The 17,183-nt window shown below is 42.5% G+C and overlaps 1 protein-coding gene and 1 pseudogene across 3 annotated transcripts; both read right to left on the minus strand.

Moving 5' to 3' along the window:
* The window catches only part of LOC127328867 (disease resistance protein RGA5-like), a 282,550-nt pseudogene that overhangs the window by 42,796 nt on the left and 222,571 nt on the right, over positions 1–17,183 (minus strand).
* On the minus strand, positions 8,517–11,913 carry LOC127333742 (uncharacterized). Of its 3 annotated transcripts, none has more exons than XM_051360173.1 (7): positions 11,627–11,913; positions 11,274–11,509; positions 11,102–11,173; positions 10,564–10,652; positions 9,834–9,911; positions 9,106–9,701; positions 8,517–9,019 (listed from the first exon to the last, which is right to left on the minus strand). In XM_051360173.1, exons 1-6 carry the CDS (start codon positions 11,648–11,650, stop codon positions 9,181–9,183), a joined length of 1,020 nt encoding a protein of 339 aa, XP_051216133.1. In that variant the 5' UTR covers positions 11,651–11,913; the 3' UTR covers positions 8,517–9,019; positions 9,106–9,180. The 3 variants fall into 3 exon arrangements, with proteins under 3 accessions (XP_051216133.1, XP_051216131.1, XP_051216132.1); XM_051360171.1 differs by having other exon boundaries at positions 9,834–9,914; XM_051360172.1 differs by having other exon boundaries at positions 8,517–9,701; positions 9,834–9,914.

Genomic DNA, 17,183 nt, shown 5'->3' on the forward strand with positions numbered 1-17,183 from the left:
GTCACCAAATCAAAAAATTTATGTCATTTGTTGAAAATTTCAGAGAAGCTATGAAGAAGTTTAGCTTTGGAGAGTTGTTCAAGAAGGGGACAACCAGCACCGGGAGGCCTTCTAGGGCCGCCACCCGGATTAGGCAATCATATAATGAAGACATCCTCGCGCCTAGCTTCGCGCCTGAAGAGGACAACGGTCCTCCTAATGCTTCTACTTTTCCATGTTATGATTTTCTAAGGAATGCAGGGATACTGGAGGATTTCTTAACCCTTGTCAACAGGGCAGGGTTAACCACTTATATGGGCGATGAAAGGGAGCAATACTACTTGCTCACCAAAATCTTCGTCGAGAGTTTCCAGTTCAACAACAAACACTATGAGCCAACAGCTATGCGTTCAGGATTTATGGTAATACTGTAACTATGCCATTGAAGGATTTTTGTTGTGCCTTGGATATTGCCCCTGTAGGTACAGCAAGTAGGATTGATGACAACCCCCGGGACTTGCTGGAGCTCTACCGTGGGATCACCGACGATGATTGTCGCACCACTCAGCGGGGCAAGATAAGGAACATTCAACTCCCCGCCATTAAATATTTTGCATACTACATTGCTACTAGCATTCTTGGTAGGGAGAACACTAGTAATATCTCTAGCTACCATCTTGCTTTCCTGAATATTGCACTTACTGGTCAAACCTCCTATCACCTTGGTGCTCTTATTGCTCGCCGCCTGACTACCAGGGGGCCTATTTTTGGAGGAACCATTGCACTGCGCGTTTTAACATATCTTAATCTTCCTATTGATCCTAATGATGTGCCATTGACCCCTAGGAGACTTGATATTACTGCTATGAAGAGTCATCATTTTGTTACTACTGACTCTACTTTAGATAGTATGGTGTATAGAATGTTGTTTTCTGACGGGGAGGAGAAGGAAATCCCTCTTCCCCAACCTAGTTTGTTGAGTATTGACAGGCAGTCATGGTCGTGTACTAAGGAGGAGGTGGATGAACATTTGAAGATAAGAGACTTCCACCAGCAACATGACTCCGAGGACGTCGGGACCTCCTACGACCACACCGTCACATATCCGGGTGCTTCTTCTAGCACATACCGAATACGACCCATCTTCATATTACGGAGACACTACTTCATGGGATCGATGGGATTGAACTCCACTTAGGCCAAAAGCCTAAGCTTGGGGGGAGGTATACCGGCATCACTCATTCTTTGCATATTATGGTTGCTGGATACTCGCACATACTTGTTTTGTTCGTTTGAGTGGTTTTCTAATGAGAGGAAGATGATATTTGGGGAAATGCTGCCTGAAAACAGATTCTGGAACGTTACTGTAAAAATCGTCAAAAATAGCCAGAGCGTCATTTTGAGCTGCAAATTTTTGCGTAGGTTCCCCAGGTTGTTATCTAACTTTCATTAGTTGAACACTTTTCGATCTGAGCAACGTAAGATTTTTGTTAAAATCGATTTCTGTACTGCTGTCAGGTTTTGGCAGATTCCTGCCATCTCGCTTTTCTGTGTTTCTTTCAGTTTGCTATTTCTTGATTTCGCTTTGTTTCCTTCCCAAAACACAAAAAGACCAAAAATATTTCTGTTATTTCTCTTCACCATTTGTTTGCTTTAGTTTCTTGCATTTGTTTCACTTTATTTGCTATTGCTAGTTTGCTATAAGAAAACCCAAAAAGATTTTGCTTTATTTGTTTGTTTCCTCTTGTTCTTATTTGCAATTTGAAAACACCAAAAATATTTGCTGTTCTTCTCTGGTTTGTAAAGTTCTTTATGAGTTCAATGGTCTTCGGTGGCTGGAGCGTGGTTTTCATTTCATATTATCCAAGCTGCACAAGTGAAAAGGCAATAATGACGATCTACGACAATCTGATTGTGGTGAGAGGCTGGTATGAACTCTATTTGTTTTCATTTTTGTACATATACTCATCCATGTGAGCATGCTTAGTAGGTTCATGTGAGGTATATGTTATTTGGGAAAGTCTAGTAGTTCATGACCTCTCATGTTTAGCTCCAATTTATTAATATGAGTAGCATGTCATGTATGTTTGTTTGCATTGTTTTATTCATAAGTAAGTATGGCATTGTGGTATCCTCCTCTGAATAATTCATTTATATCGACTTGGCACATGCTCACGCATGCATATGACTGAACAAAAAGTCAATTAAGCCTCGATGATTTATATTGCTTCAAAGTTCTTGTATCACTTTTATGCCTCCGTTAATTTATTTTGCCGCAAGCATGATTATGACGATTCTTTGCTCTCTTGATTTGTCGCTCCCTAGTCTATTGCTAGCCTTCACTTGTACTGAGCGGGAACGCTGCTCGTACTTCCAAACACATGAAAACCAAGTTATTCCAGAGTGTCCACCATAAATACCTATGCATGGCATTTCAAACCATTCCAAGTAAATTCTCATGCGCTACCTTTAAAACCTTCAAAATGCTTCTCAATTTGTGTTTATGTTTCATAGCTCATGAGGAAGTATGTGGTGTTTAGCTTTCAACCTTGTCATTTACTTTTGACGGACTCTCATATGGACTAGTGGCACATCCGCTTATCCAATAATTTTGCAAAAAGAGCTGGCAATGGGATTCCCAGTCCCGAATTAATTAACTTAAATAGACACTCCTCCATGGTTTGTGATTGTTGGACGGCACCCGAAGGATTCGGTTAGCCATGGCTTGTGTAAGCAAAGGTTGGGGGGAGTGTCATCATCATAATAAAACCAAAATAAAAAAGGCACTCCTTCATGGTATGAGATTGTTGGCGAGCACCCGAGGATTCGGTTAGCCATGGTTTGTGAAAGAAAGGTTGGAAGGAGTGCCAAATAAATATGCAATAATTCATGGGAGCCGCTCTTGAAAGTCCGGTTGGCGAGGTAGTTAGTGTACCCATTACCATTCGTTGACAACAACAAACACCTCTCAAAATAATTTTACTCCTGTCTTTATAAAAATGAAAAGCTCTAGCGCATGTTAATCCCTCGCTTCCTCTGCGAAGGGTCAATCTTTTACTTTTATGTTGTGTCTCCATTATTTCTTTGAGCACTATCTTGAGAGCACAACTGTCATTCTTAGTATAATATGCTTGTCTCAAAATATGATTGATTGTGGTATAACTTTGATGCATTTATCTTTTGACAATCACTACTTCTAGTCTTTCTATGAACTCCAAAGGTGCCCGGGCATTTATGTTTTGCCAACCAAATACAGGCCAGCGAGATACCACTTTATCATACTCTCTTATGAACATTGCAATCTTGCTTATACACATGATTCATGATGCTTCTTATTAATTGTTGGTACCTCTCCATGATTGACATAGCTGTTAGATGATCTTATTTGCATGTATCTCATTATGAACTGCTCGAGTATTAGCCATAGCATGAGAATATATACATCATATGAGCAAATGTGTTCGTGAAAGTTCTTTTATCGCTCAGTTGTTAACTGAATTGCTTGAGGACAAGCAATAAGCTAAGCTTGGGGGAGTTGATACGTCCAAAACGTATCTACTTTCCCGAACACTTTTGCTATTGTTTTGCCTCTAATTTGTGTGTTTTGGATGCAACTAACACGGACTAACGCTGTTTTCAGCAGAACTGCTCTGGTGTCTCGTTTTTGTGCAGAAATCCAACTTTCGGGAAAAACCTCGGAATTTATGCAGAAGGCCCTATTTTCCCAGGAAACTAACGGAGCCAGAAGGGCAATTGAAGTGGAGGCCCGAGGGCCCCACACCATAGGGCGGCGCGGCCCAGGGGGGCCCGCGCGGCCCTGTGGTGTGGCCCCCTCGGCCGGCCTCCGACGCCCTCCTTCGGACTATTTATCGGCCTCGACCTAAAAACGCACGGGGAGAAGTCGAAGTCGCCAGAAACCCTCCAGAACGCCGCCACATCGCGAAACTCCGTCGCGGGAGCCAGAAGTCTCCGTTCTGGCACTCCGCCGGGACGGGGAATTGGAGGAGATCATCGCCGCCATCACCGCCAACGCCTCTACATAAACCAGCCATGTTTCCCCCATCCATGTGTGAGTAATTCCCCCGCTGTAGGCCGAAGGGGATGGTAGGGATTGGATGAGATTGGTCATGTAATAGCATAAGATTGTTAGGGCATAGTGCCTAGTGTCCGTAGTTGGTACTTTGATGATATTGTTGCAACTTGTTATGCTTAATGCTTGTCACTAGGGCCCGAGTGCCATGATCTCAGATCTGAACATGTTATTGTTTCATCAAGATAATCATTGTTTATTGGTCTTACCTATAAGTTGTATATACATGTCGCTGTCCGGAACCGATGGCCCCGAAGTGACAGAAATCGGGACAACCGGAGGGAATGGTAGCGATGTGAGGATCACATGTGTTCACGGAGTGTTAATGCTTTGCTCCGGTACTCTATTAAAAGGAGTACCTTAATATCCAGTAGTTTCCCTTGAGGCCCGGCTGCCACCGGCTGGTAGGACAAAAGATATTGTGCAAGTTTCTCATTGCGAGCACGCACGACTATATATGGAACACATGCCTATTGATTGCTTTGTACTTGGACACCGTTTTATTATTATCTGCAAATGCCCTGCTATGATTGTTACATGAGTTTCTCTCATCCATGCAACGCCCGTCATCCGTCCCCGTGCCTACAGTATTTTAATCCTGCTGTTTACTAAAATCACTACTGCTGTCTCTGTCACTCTGCTGTTATTTCACTATCAAGCTATCGCTATAAAATCATATTATCGATAAACTCTTGCGAGCAAGTCTGTTTCCAGGTGCAGCTGAATTGACAACTCCGCTGTTAAGGCTTCCAAGTGTTCTTTGTCTCCCCTTGTGTCGAATCAATAAATTGGGTTTTACTTCCCTCGAAGACTGTTGCGATCCCCTATACTTGTGGGTCATCAGTTAGTTCCGGAAAACGCATAAATATGACATAAAGTATGCATAAAACATGTAGATATCATCAATAATGTGGCATGGAACATAAGAAATTATCGATACGTCGGAGACGTATCACACCCTAAGATCTTACTTAAGTGTCATTACAACTTCAAACTAAAAGTAGACATGACAAGCTCACCAGCTTATTTAATTAAGTCACTACGTTGCTCGGCTCCGAGATGTCTAAGGTAGGTCTCTACTCCTCTTAGTTCATGTGGTGTTCCTGTGCACACCATCTGCTTGTGCTGGCATGCTATAATTGATGTATGTACTTGCTTGCTAGGTTGTACTGGTCCTAACTGCTCCCATGGTTCCATCTGGAGACTGTGATGCTATTGGTTGCCATGCTACTATACTGCTAGGCTATGTTGTTTCTTAACTGAAGCATTAGCCATTAGCTAATCTTCCCAGTATTGCTTGTCACCAATTGGTGAGTGGTGATGCTTACTGGTATATGCTTTTCATCTAGTACATGTGTCTTGTGGTGCTACTGGTGCTATGCTAGTGACACTTGTGTATGCTCTGTAAATGATTTATGATACTCTTGCTTACAGTAATTACCTGGCAAAAAATATTTGATAGCCTGGTTTGCTTTAGTGAAGCTTTGGCTTCAGTAGGATAACCTGTGCATGTCATGTTGTTGCTTTGTGATGGTTTACTGTCAAATATACTTGATGAACCATGTGTTGGTAGTGATTCAGTTGTATTCAAAGGTACTTATTTGATTTCCATGATGAATTTAAATTACATACATGTCTGAACCTATTTAGGTAATGAGGACTAGCTTGCTTGTGTGGCTTGCTTGCTTGATTGGCTTGTGATGTGACCCTAGCTTGCTAGTGACATTGGTTGCAAAGTAAGTTGGCTAACTGGTTGGTTTTGATGAAAATAACAATATCCACAGTTGGGAATCATGTATATGAATGTCATGTGGTATTCTTTTGATGAAAAATGGGTATTACTAATGGTTTTGTACACCAAGTGGTGCTAGGTAATTTAGTTGGTCACTATACTGGTTTATCTAGATACTTTGGATAGCTGGGTACTTGGGTTTACTTGTGCATGTCCAATTACTAGATTCACTAGAACTAGTCTGGTCTCTCTCTTACCAGCATCACTTGGTCTATACCAAGTGATGATTAACCCTATGAAGCATCTGCTCCACACCAAGTGTGTGTATGAGCATGTTTATGATGGATTGGATCCTTGGATCCTTTCCAGTATGAGTTATACCTTGCTCCAGTTCTTAGATGGTTTCTTTTTGTTGATGAAGTGCTTTTGCTGGTTGATTTGATCGACTGGCCTTCGCCTCCTAGCTCCTAGATGATCTTGATTTATGTAACCATGATCTACTGCTTGGTTTAGCTTGGTTTGGTTTGGGTTGAATGGATGAACTAGATGAATGTGGCCTGCTGTGGTGTTCTTGTTGGTGATCTGGTTTTTCGTGTGAAGTTCATCTCTATCTACTTGTTATTGTGTTATTTATAGAATCAATGGATGCTCTGTTTGATTGACAGCACACCCTTGGCTGTGTGATGTGGTGTCCTGCCCTGGTTTCACCCTTGTGTGTGTGTCATGGGAAAAGATCTATGGCTCACTTTGCTTTGGTTGGGACTTGATCTCCCAACCAATGCTTATCCTCCAATTTTCTCCTTATTTTTACAATCCAAGTGGCTTTGACTCTTGTTACTGGACAATTTGGTTCTTTTCCTTTATATGTTGCAGGTTTCAATTTGATCAAGAAATGGAGAAGATCAAATGAAGATTTTAGAAGACTTAGTGTAGGAAAAATATTCCATGTTGTAATCTTCTTTTTATTTACTTATTTCTGGCGGTTTGTATTTGATCCTATTTATTGTAATATCAAGGAAATTATGTAAAGAGGATGTAATATGTGTGTTGAATCAATAAAGCTCAAGTTTTTCTTATGAGCTATTTGTAATTCTTATAATTCATTTATGTAATGTATTGTATAAATTTTATATTAGTTTGAGTTATGAATTATGAATTCATTTGAATTATTGTTTACTTATATTTATATTTGTTTGAAATTCAAATTCAAATGCCAATTCAAATTTCTCTCCAAAACCCTAGTTTCAAAAGAGATCATGTCGAAATTTATAGCACTCTCATCTCTCTAACCCTAATAGCAACGAGAGAGAAACCTGGATCCCTCTTAGGTTTTATGCAATTAAGCGCGAAAATTTTCCCCGTTTTGCGATGAAATGCACAACCCTTTTTCTAAATCTACCCCGCGTTTGTCCTAAGTTCTGGGATTTTACACTGTGCATGGAGGATTAGGGACAAGAAGCGGCGTCCTCGAGGGCACCAACCATCCGGAACCATGAGACGGCAACCATAACGCGTTGCCAACAGACAATTGGTAGCCGGTAGAGCTAACACAACCAAACATATGCCAGGATCCAACGAGATCCAGCAACAAGACAGGCCACGTGACCTCTGAGTAGGAGGTCGAGGAAGAAGTAGCCAAGCCAACCCTCAAGTCGCTGCTAGAGCGTCAGCACCGCCTTCCACTGACGATTCCTAGGGCCGCCACCCCGAAACCACCGCCTTGGCCACCAACACCCCACACGCAGTGACTACCACCAATAGAGGACACCCGCCACCGCGGCCACGTCGACAGTGGCGGTAGGGAGCGACGCAAGGGGGCGAGCAAACCTCTATCACTCCAGCAACGATAGCTCGTATGTTGTAATCTAAAAACCTATCACTTTATGGTTGAATGGGCTACCGCCAAGTGGTTTGGTGGTGTCACCATGTTAGCACCGTGGGCTTTGGCGGTGTCACCATGTTACCGCAGTGGGCTTTGGCGGTATGACCATGCTACCGCCAACAGAAGGTAGTCCATCCATTTCTTTCGCAAAAAAAGAGAAGGTAGTCCATTCAACCCTACCACCAGACGGTGTGGCAGTAGTAAAAAAGATAGTCCTTCTATCGGAAAAAAATATGTCGTAGTTTTATATAAATTTAAATGTATCTAGACGTGATTTACTGCATAGATACATCTAAAGTTAGATAAAATCGCGGCATCCTTTTAAAACGAAGGGAATAGAACCAATTGGAAACTTGAAAATGATTTATTTTGGTATAAAGTTTCGTGAGATGGTTAGATTTTTCGCTCCGGTCCATTCCCATGTGGCACCCCAAGCTGCATGTAAATTTGATCGAATCGTTTTGTATGTAACCAAAATAGTACTCACCCGTCTCATGAAAGGTATCTTAACTTTGACAAAATTCCCATGAAAGATGTTTTAACCTTGACAAAATTTGGAGATACGGCGGAGGGAGTAACTAGCACTATACAAGTCATTTTACAATGGATCCTTGGCTTTTCTCTTAGATTTCCAAATAGCATTTCACTAGTGACACGCTTCAGAAATGGCAGCTACAGCGATGCGCCGGCAACAAGATCACAATCACTCTCATAGTCTTAATTAATCTAGCAATGCACGCGCCACCTTAGACTAGACATATGCATGATACTACTATATGATACTGTGCACGACTCATCTTATCTGACGAAAAGATCACAGTTATAGCCTTAGCTGACGAAAAGATCACACTTAGATCAAGGCACACGAGACAAACTCGAGGTTGATTCTGGATGACCATATTACAGACCGAAGAGTTAAAATCACCCTATTTCTAAGCACTACCGAGGAGCAGCACCACCTCAATCAGCCTCATCCCGATCCTCAGTACACCAGCATGACGCCCTGCATTTGCATCATCAGCAGTAGTCTATAACTCTATATTGATGCCTATCTATGTGCTCTTAATTACATCACCTTCACACCTTGTTCCAGAATCTCTACAATACTTGCCCAATAACTCAAGACTATGCATATTCAAACTGGAATTCAGGAGCTTGTGAGCAGAAACTTCGCATAATCTGTTACCAATGGGACAGATAGTGTCAAGCTCTAACCCCTCATCACAACTAAGATTCATTCGGAGAGGTAGGCTACTATGGGCGAAGCGCCAGAAGAACATGCAAACTTTGTATGGTACTTGCAGGTTCCAGATCTTGGGCTAGACAGAGGAGAAACCTGTTGCCAGATGAGTTACGGTATTAAGTGTCAATTTGCAGACAACTGCCACTCCAAAGAAGCAGACTGACATCGTGAGCACTTACCGCTAGCTCCATGATACAGCAGGCAGGTTAGCCACAGCCCGTGTATTCTCGGTGTCTCGTTCATCTCCAGCCCTGTTAGTTGGGTTTCCTTGCTGCACCATCGGTTATCTCAACACCAGGCAGCCGTAACGCATGTGCAAACATCCTTTTAGCAGCTCCAGCCTGTTCTTTCTTCAGCGTCTCAGCGCTAACAGTTGATGTTTGACGGCTTTGAGTGGACGGGTTTCGATGCAGATCCCCACCGGGTGACCTTGAGATATATTTCCCACCATATTTCTCTTCTCTCCTGACTGGTTTAACTGTATACAGCTCATTCATTCTACCTGTCTGAATATTTCGTCCATTTATCAGTTCCTTCTCTTTGTTTTTCACCATGTCAGCTCTCTCTTTTGAATCTTCTACTCTTTTACCAAGTGCATGTGCGATCATCCGCTGAGCAACAGCAGGAACATGTCTAGATTTTAGCCCTGATGAATCCTTCTTTTCCTTGGCATCATTCGTAGAGAAGATTCGCTCACGGGCAGCTCGATAAGCAGCTTGCCTCTCCTTGAGTGGCACTGCTGAAAGTAGCACTGACTGCTGCAAAGGTTTGGCGTCTGAAACAAGCAGGTTATCCGATTACTTATTTGTTTTCCAAACCTACAAGCTTAAACCTTGTGGAGATCCGAGCTGATTACAGTTTGACAATACAGCAACACAAGAAGCTCAGGGGAAAGGTGGTCATTTACCTGTATCAGTTTTCAGATGTAGGCTTTCAACAGAAATGGAGTCTTGAACATCTTCCGTCTCATAAGTTCTCTGGACATCTGCTAAAAGCCAATGTTAATTAGCAACTAGAAGCTTGTTTTCTTTAACAAACATGCAGGAGCTATGTGCCTAATTATTTATACAAGAAATGGAATGGCTGGTTGCCAGCAAAAGGGCCGGCCAAAGAGTAGCTAAATGCAGGTTACTAGCTAAACTGTACATGAGCTAAAAAATGACAACTAAAACAGCTAGAATCTTTGCATAGCTACTCCTGGTGTTGAATATCTTGACGAATTTTGGAAGCAGTGATACCAAACTTGTAGAACAAATGAATGCATGAGATGAGAGACCATATTTATACATTTACAGAAATAACGTTTGCCAATAATATTTATAGGGTTTCTGAAGATAACTCTAAGTACATCCCGGATATTGGTGAATATCAGACTATGCAAAGAGAAACAACAAAAAGTTGTGAATCAAGCTTGCCAAGAATTTCAAGCGTGCACATGTGCTGCTGCTTGTTATGTTTCACCTGGAGCCAGAATTCACAATTTCTCTGACCAGTGTTGCTTATTAGACATGGCAAATGAAGTAAATCTGACCATAGCTAAGGACTGGCCACTCTTTACTTCGTAAGCAGAGTTCACTTCTCATGAAGAAGCCTCAACTTATTTGTTCTAAACAAGCATCTGTGAAAGAATGATTCACCTGTCTCGTTTCTAGTTAGCACAACAGAAGCTGAAGGACCATCACAGTCGTCATAGTTCCATAACACATCACTAATAAGGACAGGGGGGCTGCAACAAATAATACAACCAAAATCAAAACAAGACTACCGTGATAACTGCTAAAATTTAGCCAACTAACAACAAGTAGCAGAGTTTTCGAGTTAAATATACAGTGGGTAAAAAGAAAAAAATTGGCAAGAGCAGCAACAAAAGGTGATCCAACCACGAAGCAGGCATCAGATGACATGCAAAGGTCATTAGTTCTTACAAGTTACAATTGGAATATCAAAATCACAAGAAATATGTAATTTCAAAATCCATGGTGTGAGTTGACACAATGTTACACCCTGCTGAAACGTACTAGTAGTATTTTGCTATGATGTATACATGGAGGTTATAAACTTATAACTGAACCGGGCCAAACATGAAGGTTTATTATGGTCTACTATGCAGCAGAAACAAGGCATAACAGGATGAAAGAGGATACACAGCAAGAGTGAGCATATGTGGCGACATACATGGCGGTTTCAGGGCAGCGTTGGAGAACTAAATGCCGGTCATCGCCCTCACCAACAGACTCATGAGCGAACCTAGGAGTGACAATAAATTAGCAAAGAATTGGTTACTGCAGCAACTTAAGTGCGTCAGGTCAGTGAAGCAGTTGGAGATTAATGAAACGGGAAGGAGTACCCATAGATGTCGGCGAGGCGATGCAAGAGAAGGCGATTGTAAGAGCTGGTGGGCTGGAGCTCAATGGTATTCCCAACTGTCCCACGGTGTGTATCAGTTGTGTCGCGGTCGTGTTCGTCGTCGTCGTTGTCATCATGGTAATGGTGCTGCAGGAGAGTGACGAGGGCCTCCTCGGTGGAGAGTACGAGGTGCTTGCTGTAGAGGTTGTCCTTGATGAGCGAAGCCAGCTCCTCAATCTGCTCATCCAGAAGCACAAAAAATAGGTAGGTAAGCATACTCTATCGCAGTAACAGGAGATAGAAACGCAGCCAGATTTCTTTGTGCAGATAGTCTAGCAAGGAATTACGAATTACCATGGCGAACTGGGAGGTGTCCATCTCGTCCCTGAAATTCAGCTAAGGTGAATCTCTGCGTAGCGTTGCGCTCAGGGTGAAGAAGAAGGTGAAGAATCACACAATAGCATCAAACTGAATCACGGATGGCAGGGGCGGATCTAGATCGGGTGAACCCGGAGAATTTTGGAGGTCAGCAACGCGCGTGACGGCGTGAGATTACCGTGTACGGGATTGATGCGTCGGTGGTCAGGGTGGAGTCAGATTCAGAGTCAGGGGAGGAAGAGGAAAGAAAGGTCCGGCAAAGACTAGAGTTACGTACTACCTCCATCTCAAGCCTTATATTTTTCTGAAAAAATCAAAGCAAGTAAAGTTTAACTAATTTTTTATAATAATCTATCAACAAAATATGATATTTTAAGGATAACACATGAAAATATATTTCATTATCTATTTAATTATATTAATTTTCTATTTTCTATTTTAATAATTTTTGATAAAAACTTGATCAAACTTGATGTTGAGATACATATCATACACTAGCACAATACCCGTGCGTTGCTACGGATATGCCTAGAAAATATAAGTCATTTTTGAAACATGTTCAAGAAAAAACTGATGCGTTGAGTTTTCTAATTAAAACATGTTCATGAGAATTTGCTTTGCTCAGCTAGGTTTGCTTGTATCTATCTTCTAAATTTTTTGCCTTAGCTCTACCATTACCGTGCCTGAATTTGGTACCGCCAAAATCTCGATGCATGATTAAGTATTTCCACTATAGGAATGGCACAAGGCACCAACGGCCTGCTGATGCACCGACGGCCAAAAGTTGGGCCATCGGCGTATGGCCCGGCCACGCCGTCAAGAGAGTCGTCGGTGGGCCTTCGACGTAGGCAACGCTACGCCGATGGCTACCCTCAGCGTACTCCGGTCCGTCGGCGTAGGGCTGGACATGCGCCCCTCCAAAACTAGGCCGTGACGGCATTGTCACAGCGTTAGAGCTACGTTGAGGGGTTACCCTCGACATAGCCTCCTCCCCTTTTTTAAGTTTCAACTGAATGACAAAATATGATTAAAAAAATCAAAAAATAAAATCGTTTGAGATTCCTGTATGTTCCGCAACCTACTATTAGGAGAAATTAACAAATTTGAATTTTAACTTTTTTGCAGAAAAAGTTTATTTCTCGGAATATTCGCTCGGGTTTATCTTATTGGCATTTTCTGAGATTCACAAAATTTCAAGTGGAAATATGAAAGCAGAAAGATTTTAGTTTTTCTAGAAATTTAGGATTTTTTTTTTATTTTCTTAAAAATAATTAAATTAATAATTACATCCTGTGCATTAAGATTATTATTACTTAACCATTGATGTTTATTTAAATAATTTTTTAAAATTCAAAATAATAAGGAGTCGTCATATCACGGTCTAAGGGTTAGTATGATTGATATGGTAGTATTATAGCAATGTTTCGTTTCTTTCATGAAAGATCAACCGGATGGAACAAAGATGTTCAGCGTGCCAGGGTTATATTAGTGTGAGGATGGTGGACCAAATTGGAAAGTTCGATCATAAGTTTAATTTGACCTAAGATGTGAGAGATTAATAAAATTATTTTTAAAATGATTTTTCTTGAAGTTAACGGATGGCGTGGCTTGCACCGAGGGTCTAGACGCCGACGTATACAGGCTATACCGAGGGCTGGGTCTACGCCAAAGGCCCACGTGGCTCTGCTGAAGAGGAGCTCCAGCCGTCGGCGCCTTGCGCCATTCCTGTAGTGTTCGTTCCTTGCAACCATATGTCGCCGGCGTTGAATGAAATGCACCTTCGGACTTTTCCATACCGCGAGGCCTCGCCATGTACGTCGGTCTTCATTTTCGCGAGAAGTAGATTTTTTCGATTTAGGAGTCATGTCATTCTTAACTGAACACAAATATTTTGAGAAGTCCTTCCATACGTCAAATAAACTTCAAAAATATTAGTACCTCTAATCTAAATTTATTATCGTATATGTTTATTAAACACGTAACAACTAATTCCGATCGAAGGGAGTAGATTTCTTTGTAGAATATTGCCTAAAATCTATCTAGGTTCATTAACACGTGACAACTAATTTATATCGAGACTTTGTTTTAAGAAAGTGCATCAACTTACCCTTGGTCGGCCATGAAGGTAGGTGTCAGTCGTGTGGCCCGTTCCTCCTTTTTAACCAAACTCATAGATGCAGCTCAAATGCGAATATGCCTATAGTAGATTCTTTTCTTTGTTTTGATGGATCGGCCTGGCCTGTTGACTAATCTATTTGGAACTCTTTTGAAATTTGTAGCTCGCAAGTTTTGATCTCTTGCCCCGCTAACCAGTACTTTGATCAGATTAGCCCAGCTTCCGTGTGGAACGTTTTTTTGCACGTCCAAGTACTAAATGAAAGAGTGTTGAACTTATGTTGTCGATTGGGGAGCACTACTATCAAACTTATGGTCTCATGCTATGTACTATGCTTGGGACGTTGCGTATAATGCACGGTTTTCAGTATACTTATATAGGCTGAACTCCTTTTGGTTATGTCGCTAGTCCAACAGGTTCTAGGATTGGAACGAGAATCGACGCCAATTCTGGTCAGTGACAGATTCAGCCACCAGGAATACGAAATTCGTCTATATCCATTTGGTTTCCGACTCCAACACGAACAGCACGTACGAGTCACGGTACAAAAATATGGTCCAAACGACCTAGGTTCGTGTTGGGTTGTTATTTTTTGTTTTGGCCCATATAAAACTGGCCCAAGTGTGACACCAGGTAGTCACCTATTGCAATTTAAGATTACTAGCAAAATAGCCCGTGCGTTGCACCGGGATAGAAAAACCAAACGTTGTAGCAAATATTTCAAACATAGTACATAGAAGTGGCAATGCCTATAATTACTATTGACAAACAAGAACAATAAAAGATGGATGACGGAAAGCCTTATTTTCTTTGTTATTAGGTATGATAGGAAACATGCCCAAGCGTTATAACCGGAAAAATAAAATCTGCGTCAAAAAGGACACAAAGTAATATCGTGGTAACTTACCTTTTTAGAAAGCTCGCTGAGGTTGATAAGTCTATAAATACGTTACCTGCATGCGGTCAAATTAGGCAAACATAAAGTTGAAACCTAGATAAGCTTCACCAGCACTGCAGCAGTGTGACCTAGCTGAGCAATCAGCGGCTAGAGTTTGACCACCACACGACCAAATGTTACGCGAACTCAGATGGCATGCGGCGCCTTGGCGGACGCGGAGCTCCAGAGGTGCCAAAACCTGACGGTGGTAGTCTACGTCGGGGATGCGCCTAAACCTCACGACCAGGCAACGCTATGAAATCCCGACGCCTACGCGGAGAACCGCGGACCAATGTTCCTGTTCGTCCGCCTCCGCGTCGTACTGCTCTTCGCGGAAAACCCCCATGTCTGCCGTGAGGCTCCGCCCCACGATCCTCGACATGCTGGCTTTGCTCACCTCTGCCAGGCTGCCGGGATTGCCGTTCCTCCTCTTCAGACAAGCCTGTGCCCGGTGTCCCTTCCGAAATGCAGCTTCAACTTTGGTGTCGGTGTCGCTGATAGCCTGGTCCCTCAATCTCAAGTTTTAAATCTCAACCATGGCCACGTCGGCACACTTGTCGACGTCCTAACCACTGTCATCGGCAGAATATCCCACTCGGAACAGTATTCCTTGGCGCCTTCCATTTGGTAGTGCACATAAGACTCTTGATCATCATTGATGCCCTCCATGCTCGTGCACTCGTCGGGGCACAACTTCAACGAAAAAGCCTTCCATGTCCTCTATCTGTAGGAAAAAATCCTTGCCGTGAAAGCCCCTGCTGGTCATGGATACTGCTGTCGCTTTATGGATGTTCGGCTTAAGGGAAGATCGAGGCCTCCTTTTTGATGGCCTTTCTGGCTGCAAGTTTTCAGGTAATACGCCTCCTCTCTGACGCTGTGGAGTGCACCCCGCCCACGCCGGTGATAGCCTCCTCCATGCACCCTCCACGGCGGTGACAGCCTCCGCCGCCTCCATACTTAGATGCTGCACAACATCAGCGGTAAAGACACTTCCTATTCTACCGTCGATCCAATCTCTGACCCACCGCGGCGTTCGATTTCGCTGTCGGGTTTTGTGGGAGGCGGATTTGTTGATTTGTTGGCGCTTGCGTGAACGCCGATTCTGGGATCTAACGGAATAGGCGGCGGTGTCCTGGTGTTTATAAAGTCGGCGTGGAGGCAAGGCCTAGCGTTCGCGGGTTCAGGTGCGGACTCTGCACGACAAAGAGGATGTGGCCAGGTCCTCGGTTTTTTGAGACCCGGCGATCGTATCCAGAGCTGATTCTATCTAGCTAGCGCTCAAAGGAAACAAAAACGAAAAATCAGGACTCGTATCCAGAGCTGAATCTATCTAGCTAGCGCTCAAAGGAAACGAAAACGAAAAATCAGGACGTGGCCCGGCCGTCGTATACGATTCTAACGTTTGAAGGAAACAAAATTTGGGGACAGACGGACCAGACGGACGATAGGAACGGAAAAACGGTTTTTTGTTTTGAACCGGTACGGTGGCATACATCTGTATTATGTGATTTGGTGGGAGGGTAAATCCGTCAAATAAAAAGTTGGACGAACGACCGAGGGAGAAACCCTTTTGCATTTATTATTAGGTATAGATTATTACATCCTGTGCATTAAGATTATTATTACTTAACCATTGATGTTTATTTAAATAATTTTTTAAAATTCTAAATAATAAGGAGTCGTCATATCACGGTCTAAGGGTTAGTATGATTGATATGGTAGTATTATAGCAATGTTTCGTTTCTTTCATGAAAGATCAACCGGATGGAACAAAGATGTTCAGCGTGCCAGGGTTATATTAGTGTGAGGATGGTGGACCAAATTGGAAAGTTCGATCATAAGTTTAATTTGACCTAAGATGTGAGAGATTAATAAAATTATTTTTAAAATGATTTTTCTTGAAGTTAACGGATGGCGTGGCTTGCGCCGAGGGTCTAGACGCCGACGTATACAGGCTATACCGAGGGCTGGGTCTACGCCAAAGGCCCACGTGGCTCTGCTGAAGAGGAGCTCCAGCCGTCGGCGCCTTGCGCCATTCCTGTAGTGTTCATTCCTTGCAACCATATGTCGCCGGCGTTGAATGAAATGCACCTTCGGACTTTTCCATACCGCGAGGCCTCGCCATGTACGTCGGTCTTCATTTTCGCGAGAAGTAGATTTTTTCGATTTAGGAGTCATGTCATTCTTAACTGAACACAAATATTTTGAGAAGTCCTTCCATACGTCAAATAAACTTCAAAAATATTAGTACCTCTAATCTAAATTTATTATCGTATATGTTTATTAAACACGTAACAACTAATTCCGATCGAAGGGAGTAGATTTTTTTGTAGAATATTGCCTAAAATCTATCTAGGTTCATTAACACGTGACAACTAATTTATATCGAGACTTTGTTTTAAGAAAGTGCATCAACTTACCCTTGGTCGGTCATGAAGGTAGGTGTCAGTCGTGTGGCCCGTTCCTCCTTTTTAGCCAAA

Source organism: Lolium perenne, chromosome 2 (genome assembly GCF_019359855.2).
Source record: "Lolium perenne isolate Kyuss_39 chromosome 2, Kyuss_2.0, whole genome shotgun sequence".
NCBI lineage: Eukaryota > Viridiplantae > Streptophyta > Magnoliopsida > Poales > Poaceae > Lolium > Lolium perenne.